We start from the raw sequence: 15,395 nt of genomic DNA, 5'->3' as shown, positions 1-15,395 counted from the left end.
CCAAGTGGAAGCCATCATAAGTCACAGAGGGCTCTGGTGGGCTTGTATCTGCTGTCTTTGGATCAGGCGGGACAACAAAGGCTCAGAGAGGCTGAGGTGTTTGCTCAAGGGCAGACAGCCAGCTAGCAATAGAACTGTGACCCCAACATTTGACCTCATTCACTGCTCTTTCCACTGGAGTCAGAGTTTTCTGGAACACCCCCCATCCCCCTGGATCCCTGGGTCCCCCTGCAGCGTCACAGGTCTGGTGCCCATAGATTGTCCTGCCCCCTTGTTCCTGCAGGATGGGAGCTGGCCCTGGTCACTGCTGTGCTCGTTGGCTTCTAGGGGACGGTCATGCCCAGAGCTGCAAGGCGAATTTCCTCCTTGAGATTTTTGTCCCCATCTACCATGAAGCCATCTTTGGATTCTCCACCCTGCCTACTCCAACCCACCCTACTCACCCTTTTGCTCAGCTCTAAAAGCCTCCCTTCAGCCCCAAACCAACTGGCTATTCCTTCTGGAGTGAGCTCCCAGAACAAAGGGCCTGCTGTTCTCTAAGCGTGAAAGTGAAAGTGTTAATTGTTCAGTTGTGTCCGACTCTGTGACCCTCTGAACTGTAGCCCACCAGGCTCCTCTGTCCATGGGGATTCTCCAGGCAAGAATACTGGAGTGGGTTGCCATGCCCTCCTCCAGGGGGTCTTCCCAACCCAGGGATTGAACCCAGGTCTCCTGCATTGCAGATACTTTACCTTCTGAGCCCCAGGGGAAGCCCCAAAGCCATTCTCTAAGCATGACCCTTCCTAAGAGCTGATGCTTGGAATATGGCTCCCAAGTGTGGCCAGGCTCCCTTTGCTCAGAGCCTGGAGCTCTTGGGGGCTCTCGCTTACTTTCCAGAACTTCGTGACACACTCCGTAGGGCATGCCAGCTTCTGTGGCTGCTTTGCTCGCTGCAGTTGTGTCTTCAGGGGCATGTAACAGAATGCACTCATTCAAAGCAAGAGGCAGAGAAACACTCACCCCAGTCACACCTTACAGGCTCTCTGAGTAAACTTTTGTTCATTGTTCTCTGCTGAACCTGACTCCTGTGCCGCCCGGAGGAGGCCCTGGGGGCTGAGCCACAGGCAGTGCGTCTCCCGATGTGTGCACACACCAGCCACCTCGGGGGTTTGGTTAAAACTCAGATTCTGGGACTTCCCTGTGGTCCAGTGGTTAAGATTTCAGTTTCCAAGGCGGGGGATGAGGGTGCAGTCCCTGGTCAGGGAGCTAAGATCCTTATACCAGGACATGAAACAACAGAAGCAATTGTAACAAACTCAATAAAGACTTTACATTAAAAAATACACATTAAAAAAATATATTAGAAGAAAAAAAAAAACAACAACTCGGATTCTGAGTCAGTAGGTCTGGGGCGGACAAACATTTACATTTCCAACCTGCTCCTGGGTGACGCTGATGCGGCCGTTCGGGGACCACCGTGAGTAGCGAGGCCTCACAGGGCTGGGAGTCCGGGCTGCTGGCTCTCCGCACTCTGTCCTGTGACTCTAGATTGTCACTGCTGGCCTCTGTATGACCGTTGGGGGTTTTGTATTGGAGCAGGATCCCCCGAAGGTCATCTAGGTCTAAATCGTGCCCGGGAGCTTATTTAAATGCAGCTGTTGGAATCAGTTGATCCTGTCAGGGCCAGCCGGGCAGCTGGGTTTTGCCATCTGATGGAGCGATTCAGACGCAAGATTCCAGGGTGCCAGCCAGGGGGCTGGTCTAGGGCCCTGGGTGGCGTGTCCTGAGGCTGGCTCCCCTGCGCTGTCGTTGACAGATAGAGCGGATGCTCTGGCCGGGGAGCGGCCAGCAGCTGCCCCGCTCCGTCTGCAGCCTGCCCTGCCAGCCAGGCGAGCGGAAGAAGACGGTGAAGGGCATGCCCTGCTGCTGGCACTGCGAGCCCTGCACAGGGTACCAGTACCAGGTGGACCGCTACACCTGCAAGACCTGTCCCTACGACATGCGGCCCACGGAGAACCGCACGGGCTGCCGGCCCATCCCCATCATCAAGCTCGAGTGGGACTCGCCCTGGGCCGTGCTGCCCCTCTTCCTGGCCGTGGCGGGCATTGCCGCCACGCTCTTCGTGGTGGTCACCTTCGTGCGCTACAACGACACGCCCATCGTCAAGGCCTCGGGCCGCGAGCTGAGCTACGTGCTGCTGGCGGGCATCTTCCTGTGTTATGCCACCACCTTCCTCATGATCGCCGAGCCCGACCTGGGTACCTGCTCTCTGCGCCGGATCTTCCTGGGGCTCGGCATGAGCATCAGCTACGCGGCCCTGCTCACCAAGACCAACCGCATCTACCGCATCTTCGAGCAGGGCAAGCGGTCGGTCAGCGCCCCGCGCTTCATCAGCCCCGCCTCGCAGCTGGCCATCACCTTCAGCCTCATCTCCCTGCAGCTGCTGGGCATCTGCGTGTGGTTCGTGGTGGACCCATCCCACTCGGTGGTGGACTTCCAGGACCAGCGGACACTGGACCCCCGCTTCGCCAGGGGGGTGCTCAAGTGTGACATCTCAGACCTGTCGCTCATTTGCCTGCTGGGCTACAGCATGCTGCTGATGGTCACGTGTACCGTGTACGCCATCAAGACGCGCGGTGTGCCCGAGACCTTCAACGAGGCCAAGCCCATCGGCTTCACCATGTACACCACCTGCATTGTCTGGCTCGCCTTCATCCCCATCTTCTTCGGCACCTCGCAGTCGGCAGACAAGGTGAGTCCCGGGGGCGGGCTGGGGGGTGGGGGGCGAGCGGGGAGCAGCCTCCCGGGGCTGGCCGGCCCCTCTGGACATGCTTTCCTTCCCCTGTCTCAGTTTTCTCTCCAGCTTTTGCGTCTCTCTTGCCTCCCTCCCTTCTCTTCTCCTGTCCTCTCCCTTTTCTCTCTGCACCCCACACCCTGTCTCATCTCTGTCCTTCTTACTTCTTCCCACCCTCTCTCCACCCTCCACCTTCCCCAGCTCTTCATCCCTCCTCCCCATCTCATTCCCGTCTTCCTCTCTGTCCCCCTGAGATGCTACCCACTCTTTCATTCTTCATTTTTTTTTTTTTTTATGGCCAAGCCGCATGGCTCATGCAATTTTAGTTCCCTCACTGGGGATTGAACCCAGGCCCTTGGCAGTGAGAGTGTGGAGTTCTGACCATTGGACGCTCAGGGAATTCACACTCTTTTTTAGGCTTCCCTTTCCTCTTTCCCTGCTCATCCCTCCTTCCTTTCTGTCCATGCCTCTCTTCTTCCCTCTCTCTCCTCCCTCTATGCTGCCCTCGAGGAGCCCCAGGGGTCCCGGGGGTGGGTGATGTATCGGGCACTTGCTCCCTCCCTTTCCAGCCCCAAAGCCACCCCAAAGCCTGGGATGGGGAGGCCTGGCAGTGTCAGCTCAGGGCCCTTGCTCCTCCTGCTGGAGCTGCCGAAGGGCTGCCGTCTGCTGGCTCCACTGGGCTCTCGGGTCAGACACATCCCCCCCGCAAGGGCCTTGTGGACTCTGCCCACGTCACAGCCCCAGTGCTGCCTGGGTTCTGGGGTTTTATCCTGGAGGACTGGGAGTCCCTGAAGTCAGAGGCCAGACAGGGGGCAAACTGGGGGGACTGAGGACCCTAGCTCATGTCTGACTGTGGGATCCTGGGCAAGCCAGCTGGCCTCCACCTCAGCGTCTTCATCGTAGAGTGGGCCATGACCCACTGTCTGCAGTCCTCACAGGTGTTGTAATAATCTCTCGGCACGAAGGGTGTAGAAGCCACTTGCCCACTGTAAGGACGCAGGGGCTGGGCAGTCTGGGGGAGGGTGGGCACAAGGTGGCGGGGGGTAGAGATGGTGCAGATGGCCTAGGACCCAGAGGCCAGGGGAAGGATGCTGCCTTTTCCCAGGAGTGAGAAAGGAGCCGCTGCGGGCTCCGAGCAGGAGGGCCGTGGTGGGGTGTAGGACCCCTCTGGGGTGAGCCCTGTGGGGGGCGAGCGGGGAGCAGGGCAGCAGGGCGGAGGCGGTGTGACGGTGCCTGCAGGCGTGTCCGGGGGAGCGGGGGCTGAGATTCTGGTGGAGCGCTTGAGTGAGAAGCACAGAGGGGGGTCCCCGGTTGACACCCCCCCCCCCCCGGGTGTTGGTGTGAGCAGTGGGAAAGGGGGAGTGTCCACACGCGGGGGACAGGATTGGGGAGGCAGCGGAGGAGCCGATGGGGCCGAGATGGGAAATGCCTGCGGACGGGCTGAGTTTCGGAGCCCCTGAGACGGCCGGCACAGCGGCAGCGGACAGCGGCTGACTCAGTGGTTGACTGTGTGAGTCTGGGGTTCAGGGGTGAGGGCCAGGCTCGACCTGCACCCAGGGAGTCACCATCATGTGGATGGCATTTAAAGGGTGAGCCTGCCTTTGAGCTCCTAGGGACGCTGGGCCCCAGTGAGGCTGTGGTCAGAGCCGCCACGGCTGGCTGCTTGTCATGTGCCAGGCAACTGGCCTGGTGGTCAGCAGGTGCCACACGACGGGCCAGGGTACATTCACCATCCGTGTTTACAGATGAGGCGGAGGGAGCTGGAGTGACTTGTCTAAGGTCACCCAGCTGGCAGGACGCAGGGCTGCCCGTGACGGTGCCCTAGCTCAGGAGCCCCTCCCCACCCCACCCCTGCAGCTCCGGGGCAGCTCCCCAAGCCTGGGCCTCCCTCGGGATGTGCCCTCCTCTTTTCCAGCAGCTCCTTGAAGGCAGGAGCTGCGCCCTCTGCCCTGTGTCCCTTGGGCCTGGCGCAGGGACGCCTGTGGCCCTTCTTCTAATGTGGCCCTGGGGGCTGGGGGTTCTGAGACGCAGACCCTGAGGCTGGCAGTGAGCGCCCCGAGGCCCGGGACCAGGCCTGGCTCCTGGCCACCCTGCACACTTGAGCCAAAGCCGCTGCCACTGGGGAGCAGCTCACACTGTGGGCCGGGTCAGGATCTCCCCTCCTCCAGGCCTGCAGGAGGCCCCCCTACTGTGGGCAGGTGCGGGCAGAGGCCCCTGGGCTCCGCAGCGCCCAGGGAGCACGTGGAACCAGCAGGGGAGGCCGCCCACACCCTAGGAAGCTGGCAGCTTGAGAAATTACCCTCAACAATCCCAGGAGGCCCCTTCCTTCACCTCCCTGGGGAGTAAGGCACGCAGCTGGGAGGCTGCCGGCAGGGTGGTCTGGGCCCCGACTCTGCCTTCCTTTAACTCCCCTGGCTGGCGGCCAGCGCGCGGCTCCCCGCGTGTTCCTGTCTCCTGGTCCCAGCCCCTCCACCACCCAGCCCTCTCTCAGTACCCCAGGCCACCCCACCTGCCTCTGATTTCTCCCTTTGTAGGAGGCGCCCCTCAGTACTGATTGTGAAAAGGAGCCTCTGAAATGATCTCCTCTGAGGCCCAGAGAGGGACAGGGAGCTGCCTCGGGTCACACAGCAGCCTGGCCCACACCAGTGTGTGGCTGTGACGCCCAGGTCTGCCCCTGATGGCGTTGACATGGGATTCGCCTTCTCCTCCTCTGGGCTTCTGCATGAGGCGAGGGTGGGGACATGAGGGCTGAAGTCCCTCCAGCTCAGAATACCAGGCTTCTTAGAGGCTCAGGCAACCCTGGGTTTGGATCTGTGCTGTGTCACGTCTGAGCTACAAATGGCCCCAGTGAAAGCTGCAGGCCCGGCTGCATCCCTCAGTGGGTCAGGGTGGAGTGGAGTCCGGAACCCAGTCCCCGGACCCCCACCCAGGACTGTGTTCACTGCAGGCCTCACTCCGCCCAGACAGGAGTCCTTGAGCCCTGTCCCACCAACCTCGTTTTGGCCCAACGGTACCTCTCCCCATCACCAAGGTGGGGGCAAATGACCTAAGATGAATCTACCCTGGAAATATACCCAAGAATCCCCAGTGTGAAAGAAGAGACAACCCTGCCTTCAGGGATCCCCAAATCTAATGACAGAGGCATGCCTTGTCCCCAGGGAACCCCCAGTCAATGGTGAAGACCCAGATAACATGCCTGTTCTTGCTAAAGTCAGACCTCCACTATCTTCTCCAAGGGTCTGTTATGATACTCTGGAGCCTGGACCCCTCCACCCCTTCCACCCTGGGGCCCCAATGCCATCTCGGGGGTGGGAGAGGTGACTGGCACCCTCCACTGGCTTGTCATGACCTTTCCTGTCCGCATACTGGGGGGTAGTGCTATGCCCGTGGGTGAGAGTGTGGGTCATGTGTGAGGACAGAGGCCTGTGTGCTCACTGGGGAACAGGCTCCCATTTCCCTGGGTCTGTGACATTTTCTGAATGGTGGCCTCGCCACACTCCCAGCCTCCTCCCCCACACCCTCTTTCAGTGCCCTGTAAGTTTCATGTGACCTCATAGTCTGTGCTTGGGTATCCTCGTGATTTGGGTGAGGTAGGTGCTATCATCCCATTGTGCTGATGAGAAAATTGAGGGCTGGAGAGGGGATGAGACTTCCCCAGTGTCACACAGCTCTCTCCTCTCAGACCCTCCAACTTCTCCAGCTCCTTTCCAAAGGCAAGAACCCCGGGGAAGGGTGGCTGAGATGCAGGCCTTCAGATTCAGGTCATGAGGTATTTATGGGGAGGGACAAGGGATGGGGAGAATATGAGAACAAGAGGACCTGGCCCCTCTCTTCAGGAGACTTTCCAATGAGGCTAGGGCTCCTGTGACCTCAGGACTCAAGTCTAGACCTGGGCCCCCCACTGCTGGGCTGGGTGCAAGGAGTGAAGGCTGTCTTGGGGGATTGGCTAGGATCTGGGAGTCAGGAAGAGCTTCCTGGAGGAGGTGGTACATTAACCAGGCCCCAGGGGAGGGATCCCAGACTCAGAAATGGCAGATCTAGGAGGCAGAGAGCATTTTCTGCTTTCCCATACCCAGACCTGGGGGCCACAGCTTGGGCTTCCCCTGGCCCCACCCTAGCTGAGGAGGCCAGAGGGGCAGCTGAGACCTGGAGGCCCAGGAGGGAAGGAGGAGGTGGGGAGGGGATCCCAGGCTGGGGCGGTGGGAATTGTAGGACCCTGCCTGGAAGCCCCCACTATTGAAGAATGGATTACCCGACACCCAGATTAATGGGCTTTCATTTTGCTAAACATCTGTCACTGTTAGTGCTGGCGAGTGAGCGTGAAATGAGCTTTGACTGGGCTGCCATCAGTGGATCACGACGGTGCCATGGCTCCTGTGCCAGCCACCTGCTCTGCAGAGTGGCATGGGGGGGACAGTCACTGAATGGGGGTCCTGGCCACGGCGCTGTGCCATGGCCACTGGGAGCTACTACAAGGCACCCCAGATGTTCACCTCACTCCCAGCCCTGTGCAGGGGGCTGCTTCAGGGGAGGGTCAGCTGTCCCCTGAGAGCCCCGCCCCTGGGCCTCTGCCCAGCACATAACAGTAGTGAACACTTGTGTGCACCGACCACATGCCAGATATTATTTTACATGCCTTTGCCATTTATTAAGTAATTTCAAACTCACAGCAACCCTATGAGGTAAGGACTAGAACTCTCATGCCCGGGAAACAGAGGCCCAAAGGATGTGGCTTGTCCAAGATCACGTAGTGACAGAGGTGGAGCCAGGCTGATTCCAGGCTCTATACCATGGCTCTCTTCCGCCTGAAACCAGCAAGACACAGGGAGGGGCCCCCAGCTGTGTCTGTCTGAGGGGTGGCCTTCGGACAGGGCCCCCCCGGGAGCCCGGGGCAGAGCACGCCCTGACACCGCCCCCGGCCCGCCCCCAGCTGTACATCCAGACGACGACGCTGACGGTCTCGGTGAGTCTGAGCGCCTCGGTGTCCCTGGGGATGCTCTACATGCCCAAGGTCTACATCATCCTCTTCCACCCGGAGCAGAACGTGCCCAAGCGCAAGCGCAGCCTCAAAGCCGTCGTCACCGCCGCCACCATGTCCAACAAGTTCACGCAGAAAGGCAGCTTCCGGCCCAACGGCGAGGCCAAGTCCGAGCTCTGTGAGAACCTGGAAGCCCCCGGTGAGTGCCCGGCCCCGCCCCTCTCCCGCTGGACCAGCCCAGGCCCCACCCCTCTCCCACTGAGCCCGCCCAGGCCCCGCCCCTCTCCCTCTGGACCAGCCCAGGCCCCGCCCCTCTCCCGCTGAGCCAGCCTAGGCCCCGCCCTCTTCCTGGAGCAGGTCTGCGCTTCCCCGCTCCCAACTAAGTCTGGTCCAACGGGGTCACTGGGAGAGCCCTGAGGCCAACGTGCGGGGTTCCCACCCAGGAGAGCCTCGAGGCACCAGCTTAACCCGCTTTGCCCCGCCCCGTCCTGGGAGGGGTACTCTTGCCTCTCCCTTCCGGGGAACTATTCCCACCTAGGAAGAGGCTATGGGGGGCCTGGTTCAGGCAGGGTGACCTGAGACTCCGGGATTTCTCCACCTTGGCGTCCACATCTGGGCCTGTGCCCTTTCAGTCTCCCTGGGGAGGGGGGCACTATCTGGAAGCAGTTGAAATCCCTCAGCTTGGCTTTGTCCAGCTGCCCCAAGGCAGGGTCCTGAGAGAGGGGGACTCAGGACTCCGGTCTTGGAATGGGTAAGTGAGGCCTGGGGTGGGGAACAGGGCCTGCAGAGCTGTGGTTCTTAGGGAGATGTCCAAGGAGAGAGAGGTAGGGCATGGGAGGGACAGGTTGGGCCTCCAGGGACCAGTAACAGTGGTGACCATTTCTTGAACCCCCACTGTGGGCCACACCTGCCAGGAACCACTTTTCATCTTCACAGCAACCTTGAAAGCAGTGATTTTTAATTATTTGAGGCTACATATGAGGAAGGGCTTCCCTGGTGGCTCAGATGGTAAAGAATCCACCTACAATGTAGGAGACCCGGGTTCGATCCCTGGGTGGGGAAGATCCCCTGGAGAAGGAAATGGCAGCCCACTCCAGTATTCTGGCCTGGGAAATCCCATGGAGAGAGGAGCCTGGTGGGCTGCAGCCCATGGGATCACAAAAGAGCTGGACATACCTGAGCGACTAAACAATAGATGAGAATAGGAAGGCTCAGAGGCGAGGGACTCCCGGGGCGACATGGTGGCAGGTGATGTCCCGCTGCCTCTAAGTAGAGACAGAGGCCTCTGGCCTGTGGGCTGGGACTGTACGGGCCTCACTGCCGACTGCTTCTAGGTGGACAGGGTGGAGGGGAACTTGTGGTCCCATTGCAGACCTTGACTCCCTCCCTGGACCCCCTGTAAAGGTCCAAATGGTTAAAATAGCAGCCCTTCCTGCCTCCCCACTTTCTGAGAGTCTTGGGGGCCTTCTGTTGGTGGCAGAAGAGATGAAGAGCCCCTTTCCCAGGAGAGGTTCAGATCCTGGCCCTTCGAGGCAGCACTCCGCTTCCGCCCCCTAGTTCTGAGGGAAAGGCCGCAAGCGGACATTGTTGGGAGCAGCAGGAGGGAGATTGGCGAGCACAGTCTCCAGAGAGGGGCCCCTTTGTCACCCACCAAGAGATCAGGAGAAACAGGAGACCTCCCTAGCAGGTGTTTGGGCTGGGATAGCCCCTCCTACAGGCTCCCCGCCCTGGGGCTCTGGCTGAAGCATCTTCCGTTATCAGTCATTCCCACCTGTAGAAAAAGTAGAAAGGAGGAAAGTCCCTCCCCACATCCAAACAGATCTTTCCACTTCCCAGAGATCTCTCCCCTTTGAATGGTCTTCACAGCAGTCCTGTGAGGCCTGGCTTGGGCTGGATCCCCAGCTGAGGCCCAGGGAGGGTGAGTGATTCTCCTGAGGTCACACAGCAAGCTAGTGACTAGCTGGCCCCATGCAGTGTCTTCCTCTTGACTCTGACTCCATATGTCCTCCCCATCTCTGTGCAGAGCTGAGTACCTGGCTTCCAGCATGCCCCTCCTTTGCTTAACACCCCTGATAACACTTGGCCATACCCTCCACCAAATGACATGTTACTCTCTACAGTGTACACTTCTTTCCAACTTCCCTGTACCTACACACAGCCTGGGGCTCCCTTCAGACGCCACATGGACCCTCCGCCTGTGATGGGAAGGGGTGGTGTCCTCATGGGCCTTCCCGCCTCTGGTCTTTCGTGTCCACTCAGATGTGCAGAACCCCCAGTGCAACCCCTAACGAGGTCCTTCTGTCCTGAGCAGGGACCCCTCGCTGCTTCCCACCCCACACTCCGGACTTCCTTTTCCTCCTTCCCAGGGAGACTCACCCTCCTTGGGTCCCATCCCTCCAGGCCCCACTTTGCTCCAGGGCTCATGAGAGCAAGTGGGGTATCAACCCGCTCAGACCCCTGTGTCTAGCAGGAGAGAGCACCCTGACCCCGGAGGGTGGCGCGCATAGTGCTATGACCGGCCAGAGGGAACCCCAGGGCTGACATTGTTGCCTCTACCTCTACTCGGGCTGGGCCTGAGGACAGGGGACAGGGAGGGGCCCCTGTGCGGGCCTGGCAAGGGAGACTCAGCTTTCCCAGCCTCCTGCTTCCCGAGAGGGCAGGGTGAGAGCTGGTCCTCCCCACGGCCCCCTGCACTGAGGACGGGAGGCCCACCTTCTCAGCTCGGGGACAACAGCGGCCATGGAGGCGCGGAGCGGGAGCCGGGTGATTAATTCTGGGAACAGCCAGATCGTGGGGGTGTGAGCCGGAGGAACGGGGAGGTGTCATTCCGTGGAGCAGGGACATTTTTCACTCTGTCACTGGCAGGCCACGTATCTTTAAACAAACAACAGAATAAATAATTCAGGGGCCCGATTGCAGGCAGATTAGGCGAGAAAACACGGGGACGACAAATGGGGGCTGACAGCTCGTGCCGCCACTGCCCAGCTAATTGTTAGCTGAGGCAGCGGCACTGAAAGCCAGCAGCCAGGCGGCATCAGTGAGGGATGGGTTGGGGCCCTTGGGCCACACCTCCGCCCGTCCCCCTCCACGCTGCTGCCACCCCTGGAGTGTCGCTAGCCCCATCCTGTCCTCATCGATATCTTAGCCCGGCCCCTTCACCTACCATTTTTCAGGGTTTAGGGAGTATTTCTATCTACCCAGTTTCTGAGAGCAGGTAAGGGCTTATGATCACCCCATTTTACAGATGAGGGAGTTGAAGTTCTGAGCGGTTCACTTTGTTAGAAAGTCCGTGTGGCAGGGGCTGAGATCCCCTACATACCAGTGAGGGCAGGGTTGGACCTCAAGTGTCCTGACTCATGGCCAGAGCGCTTCCTTTTGAGCCTCAGCTCCTGGGTGCTGTGGGTGGAATAATTGCTCCCATTTTCCAGAAGGTCAGACTGAGGCTCCGTTGAAGGGCTCTGGGGCTGCTGGCTTATAGCAGAGGGTTGAAGGCACTTCCAGGTTCTGAAACCCATGGATTGGGTTTTCTAGAGGAGGCAGCTCTGGTCTTGGAAGGAGAGGAGGGGCCCAGCTGTCCCTCCCCCACCCCCACTTTCTCTGTCCCCGCCGCTCTTCCACACCCCCACCACCCCCACCTCAGGCTCTGTGTCCCTGCAGTCAGCGGCGATCTTGCTGCTGAGGTTTTCCTTCCCCTCTGAGCCAGCAGCTGCCGATGGGTTTACAGGTTTGAAAATTCAGTCTTATCAGTTCACCTAAGGGGTGATGGAGCCCTGGAGAATTGATGCTCAGTAGCCTGGCCCGCGGACGTGAGAGTCACTGTCAGCGGCTGGCTCTTTTTCTGAGACTGGGGGAGAGAGTGGGTGGAGAGGTGGGGGCGGCTGAAGGGGAGGAAGTCTCCGCAAAAAGGGCCTCTCCCCTCCTGCTGTAGGCCGGGAGACCTCACAGGGCAGGGGAGGAACTGCCTGAGGTCACAGCCGTGCTCCTTCTCCACCCTTGGTCCTCCAGCCTCCCGGAGGGACGTAGGCCGTTTTAGAAATGAAGGTGGGTGTCCTTCACATGCTGTGCGGTGCTGTGCTGGGTGCTTATTGCTGTCCTGGGTGTCGTGGACACCATTGCCTTCCAGTAGCACCTGTCCAGGTGGCATCTAAAACCTGAAACTCCCTGCCCTTGCCCAGTGATGGTTAATCTTCTGCTTGGATATTTCTGCTGACAGGGCTAGTTCAGCTCACCTACCTCACAAGGCCACTCTCAGCCTGGGCCAGGAGGGAGTTCTTCCTTTATCCTCCCCGCTGGTCCCCTGGTGTCCCCCCTGCTCACCCCATCCTGGCAACCTGGGGGACCCTCTGAGAGAGGGTCGCTGCAGTCCTGCCTGTATGAGTGAGCTGCTATGACAAAGAGGCCCCAGGACAGAGCTGTTCAAATCAGATTTGTTTCTCTCTGATCTCGTGGTGCATGGTGGGAGCAGGGACCTGGGTTCCCTGTAGCAGCAGGGACCTGGGTTCCTTCCGTGTGTCTTTCCGGCGGGTCCTAGAGGGTTGTCGTCATCCTCATGGCTGGGGCTACTCAACCTCGATGTCTCTTCTGGCCATAGAAAAGAAAAGAGAGGAAGTAGGGAGGAAACAATCTTTTTTTTTTCCCCCCAAAGTATGAGCTTGATCATTTTATGGTAACAAATAATTCTGCCAAATCTCAGTGGTTTAAAACAATAAAGGTCCATTTCCCACTCCTTGTGCATGGGAACAGTCTATTTTCATCAAATGGTATGGACGCTGCGCACAGCCCTTGACACTTGTCATTAGCAGGAATGTGGTCACACGAGGCCACTCTGGGCTGCAAGGGAGTCTGGGAAATATGGTCCTTAACTTGGCAGTGAAAACTGGTAGATAGATGGCTGGGGGTGGTCAGGGTGCCGCCCACCATCCTGCCGTCTTCCGCGTTACCTTCTCCAGGCAGACACCCCTGGCTGTGCCCAGTAGATGCTCCCCACTGTCCTGAGCTGTTAGGGTCCTGACAGTCAAGGCAGTTTTATGACCGAGGGCGCCGTGATGTCCCCCATCCAGTCTACTCTCTTGGCACCACAGACCAGCCTCCCTGACTCCCCAAAGGTGTCTGCAGGTCATAGAGGGAGACCCTGAACCCTGGCAGGACAGGAAAACCCCCAGGATTCGGGCTGGGCTCCTCACCCCTCTGGTCTCAGCTCCTCAGTATTCCAAGAGGGTGATGCTTACCTGGCCTCTTCCCGAGGCTGAACTCCAGCGAGAGGAGGCGCTCGGGACACCCGGGGTCGGGGTGGGGGGCAGCTGACATGGTCCCCTAACTGTGGCTGGGGGGAGCGGAGACACCCAGAGAGGCAGCCCTGGCCCCCATAGTGGGTGAGCGGGAGCCAGAGTGACACATGCAGATAAGAGAGGCTCAGGGCTGGGGTGAGATAGGACCCCCGATGGCGGGGGGCAGGGAACGAGGCTGCATGAGGCTGAGGGCCCCCGAGGACTTCCCTCTCCCTGGGGGTGGGAGTAGGGCCGAGTCAGGCACACGCTCCAGTGCCCAGCCCCCTGAGGCCCCTCTCTGGTTCCGTTATCTCCTCTGTTTGCATTTCTGCTCATTCCCCCAAGGCAGTGTGTCTGTGTGTATTCTTTACATGTGCATTTCCAAAGTGTGTGTTTAATGTCTGAAAAACTCTCCCCTGGTCATACTTGAAGGCTGTATCATATCACAGATAAACACGATCCTCTTAAAGCCTGGTGGGATCAGGAGGATGCAGGGACTCCGTGGGGTGGAGGGTGACACCCACAGAGGGATGGGGTCAGCAGGGAGAGCTCCAAGGAGGGTCTGCCTAGGGGGACAGGGTGAAGACGGATGGGCCCGCCAGGCCAGCAGCCCCGGTGTGGGGGTGGGCGGGATGGGTCTGGGGGAAGTGCCGCAGTGGGCGGGGTGGGTGCTGATGCCCTGGGCAGGGCCATGCCTGCGGAAGGGGCGTCGGATGAAGACAGCCCCTGACTCCTGGCTCCCCGGTCTCTCTCCTTCCAGCGCTGGCCACCAAACAGACCTACGTCACCTACACCAACCATGCCATCTAGCTCAGCCCCTGGAGCCGCCCAGGAGGAGGAGGACGGAGACCCTGGTGGATGGTGCGTCGGGCCAGGGCCACGCCCAGGGGCCCAGCCGATGTCCTTCCCGCCTGTGGGCGCCCGTGGACATGGCTTGGTGCTGCTGACAGTGGGACCCCCGGCAGTCACTGCTGGGTGCCCTGGACAAGCTGGGCCGGGGCCAGGAGGAGGCTGGGGGTGCTGGGAAGCCTCAGGCCACCTGAGCACCTGCGTCCTGGACCACGGCCCCTCCCCACCCCAAACCACCGAGGCTCAGGTTGGGAGGCGCCCCGCGCTGGTTTTCTCCCTCGTCTCTGCCTGTCCTGTTGGTGACTCAGTCTCCATCCCAGTCTTTCGTTCTCTTCTCTCTCTGTATCACCTTTTCTCGCCGTGTGTCTCTGTCTATGCGCTCTCTGCTTTTTCTGTATCTCCCCTCTTTCTGTCTCTGCCTTTTCTCTGCCGTCTCCAGCTCTCCCCGTCTTTTCTCTTCTGCTCCGCCCATCTCTCCTCTCGTGCATTTTTGTTTCCTGTCCTCAGCCCCCTCCTCGCCTTCATTTCCCTCTCCCTGCCATCTCTTGCCAATTCACCAAATCCTACATGTCACTAAAGAGAAAAAAAGGGAAAAAAAAAAAATCAAAACACAAAAAAGCCAAAACAAAAACGAATCTCGAGTGTGTTGCCAAGTGCCGCGTCCTCCTGGTGGCCTCTGTGTGCGTCCCCGTGGCCCGCAGCCTGCCCGCCTGCCCCCCGCCCGTCTGCCGTGTGTCCTGCCCGTCTGCCCGCCTGCCCCTCCTGCCGATGACACGGAGTTCAGTGCCTGGGTGTCTGGTGATGGTTATTGACGACAATGTGTAGCGCATGATTGTTTTTATACCAAGAACATTTCTAATAAAAATAAACACATGGTTTTGCACCCCGGCTGCACATCCACTGAGGGGCCTGCGGTCGGACCCACGGCTCAGCCCGAAGCTGGAGGGCCTGTGGTTACAGGGAAGGAGGAACTGGGTGACAGGGATGCAGGGCTGGGGGCAGTGGAGGCTGCTTCCTGGGGTGGCCTCAGGTGGGGTCTTGGAGAGTCCCTGGGCAGGGAGGGGCCAACCATAATCTGATCCGCTCCTTCCCTCCCAGCCAGGAGACGCTCCTCTGGAGACCCTGGGTCCAGGGTTCCTAGCACCCAGAGCGCTCCCCTCCTGCCCGTCCTGTCTGCAGGTCACAGGTGCTGGGACGATGTGTGGCTGCCTTGTGATGAGTGTGTGGCCCGTGGCCAGGTGGGCCAGGTGCATGCACAGGAGTATATGTGTGTCTCCCCCCAGCCCTGGGCATCTGTTTTGTCTCTGTGTGTGTGTGTGTGTGCACTCCTGTACCTCCATAGGCAAGCTCATTTGTCTTGTGGGGGTGTCTGTCTGCTTAGGCTCCAGTGGGTGTGAGTCCACATCACACCCATGTCACGAGGATGCCGCCCCCTGCAAGTGGAAGTGTGTGTTCACAGCAGCTGGCGTCCGTGGCAGGTTGGGAGGTGGGGAGCGAGCCGCTCAGGGGCTGGGCCCTGCCAGGGGTA

At 59.7% G+C, this 15,395-nt stretch overlaps 1 protein-coding gene across 1 annotated transcript in view; it reads left to right on the top strand.

Moving 5' to 3' along the window:
* GRM4 (glutamate metabotropic receptor 4) overlaps positions 1-14,480 on the top strand; it is a 111,382-nt gene extending 96,902 nt beyond the window's left edge. Inside the window, exons 9-11 of the mRNA XM_061146057.1 lie at positions 1,796-2,731; positions 7,704-7,950; positions 13,779-14,480. Of these exons, the coding sequence (XP_061002040.1) occupies positions 1,796-2,731; positions 7,704-7,950; positions 13,779-13,828 (1,233 nt within the window). The 3' untranslated portion in view covers positions 13,829-14,480. The remainder of the gene's footprint in view (positions 1-1,795; positions 2,732-7,703; positions 7,951-13,778) is intronic.
* Positions 14,481-15,395: the final 915 nt, after the last annotated feature.

The sequence above is a fragment of the Dama dama genome, chromosome 7 (assembly GCF_033118175.1).
Source record: "Dama dama isolate Ldn47 chromosome 7, ASM3311817v1, whole genome shotgun sequence".
Taxonomy (NCBI): domain Eukaryota; kingdom Metazoa; phylum Chordata; class Mammalia; order Artiodactyla; family Cervidae; genus Dama; species Dama dama.
This window is presented reverse-complemented; position numbering and strand designations above follow the sequence as displayed.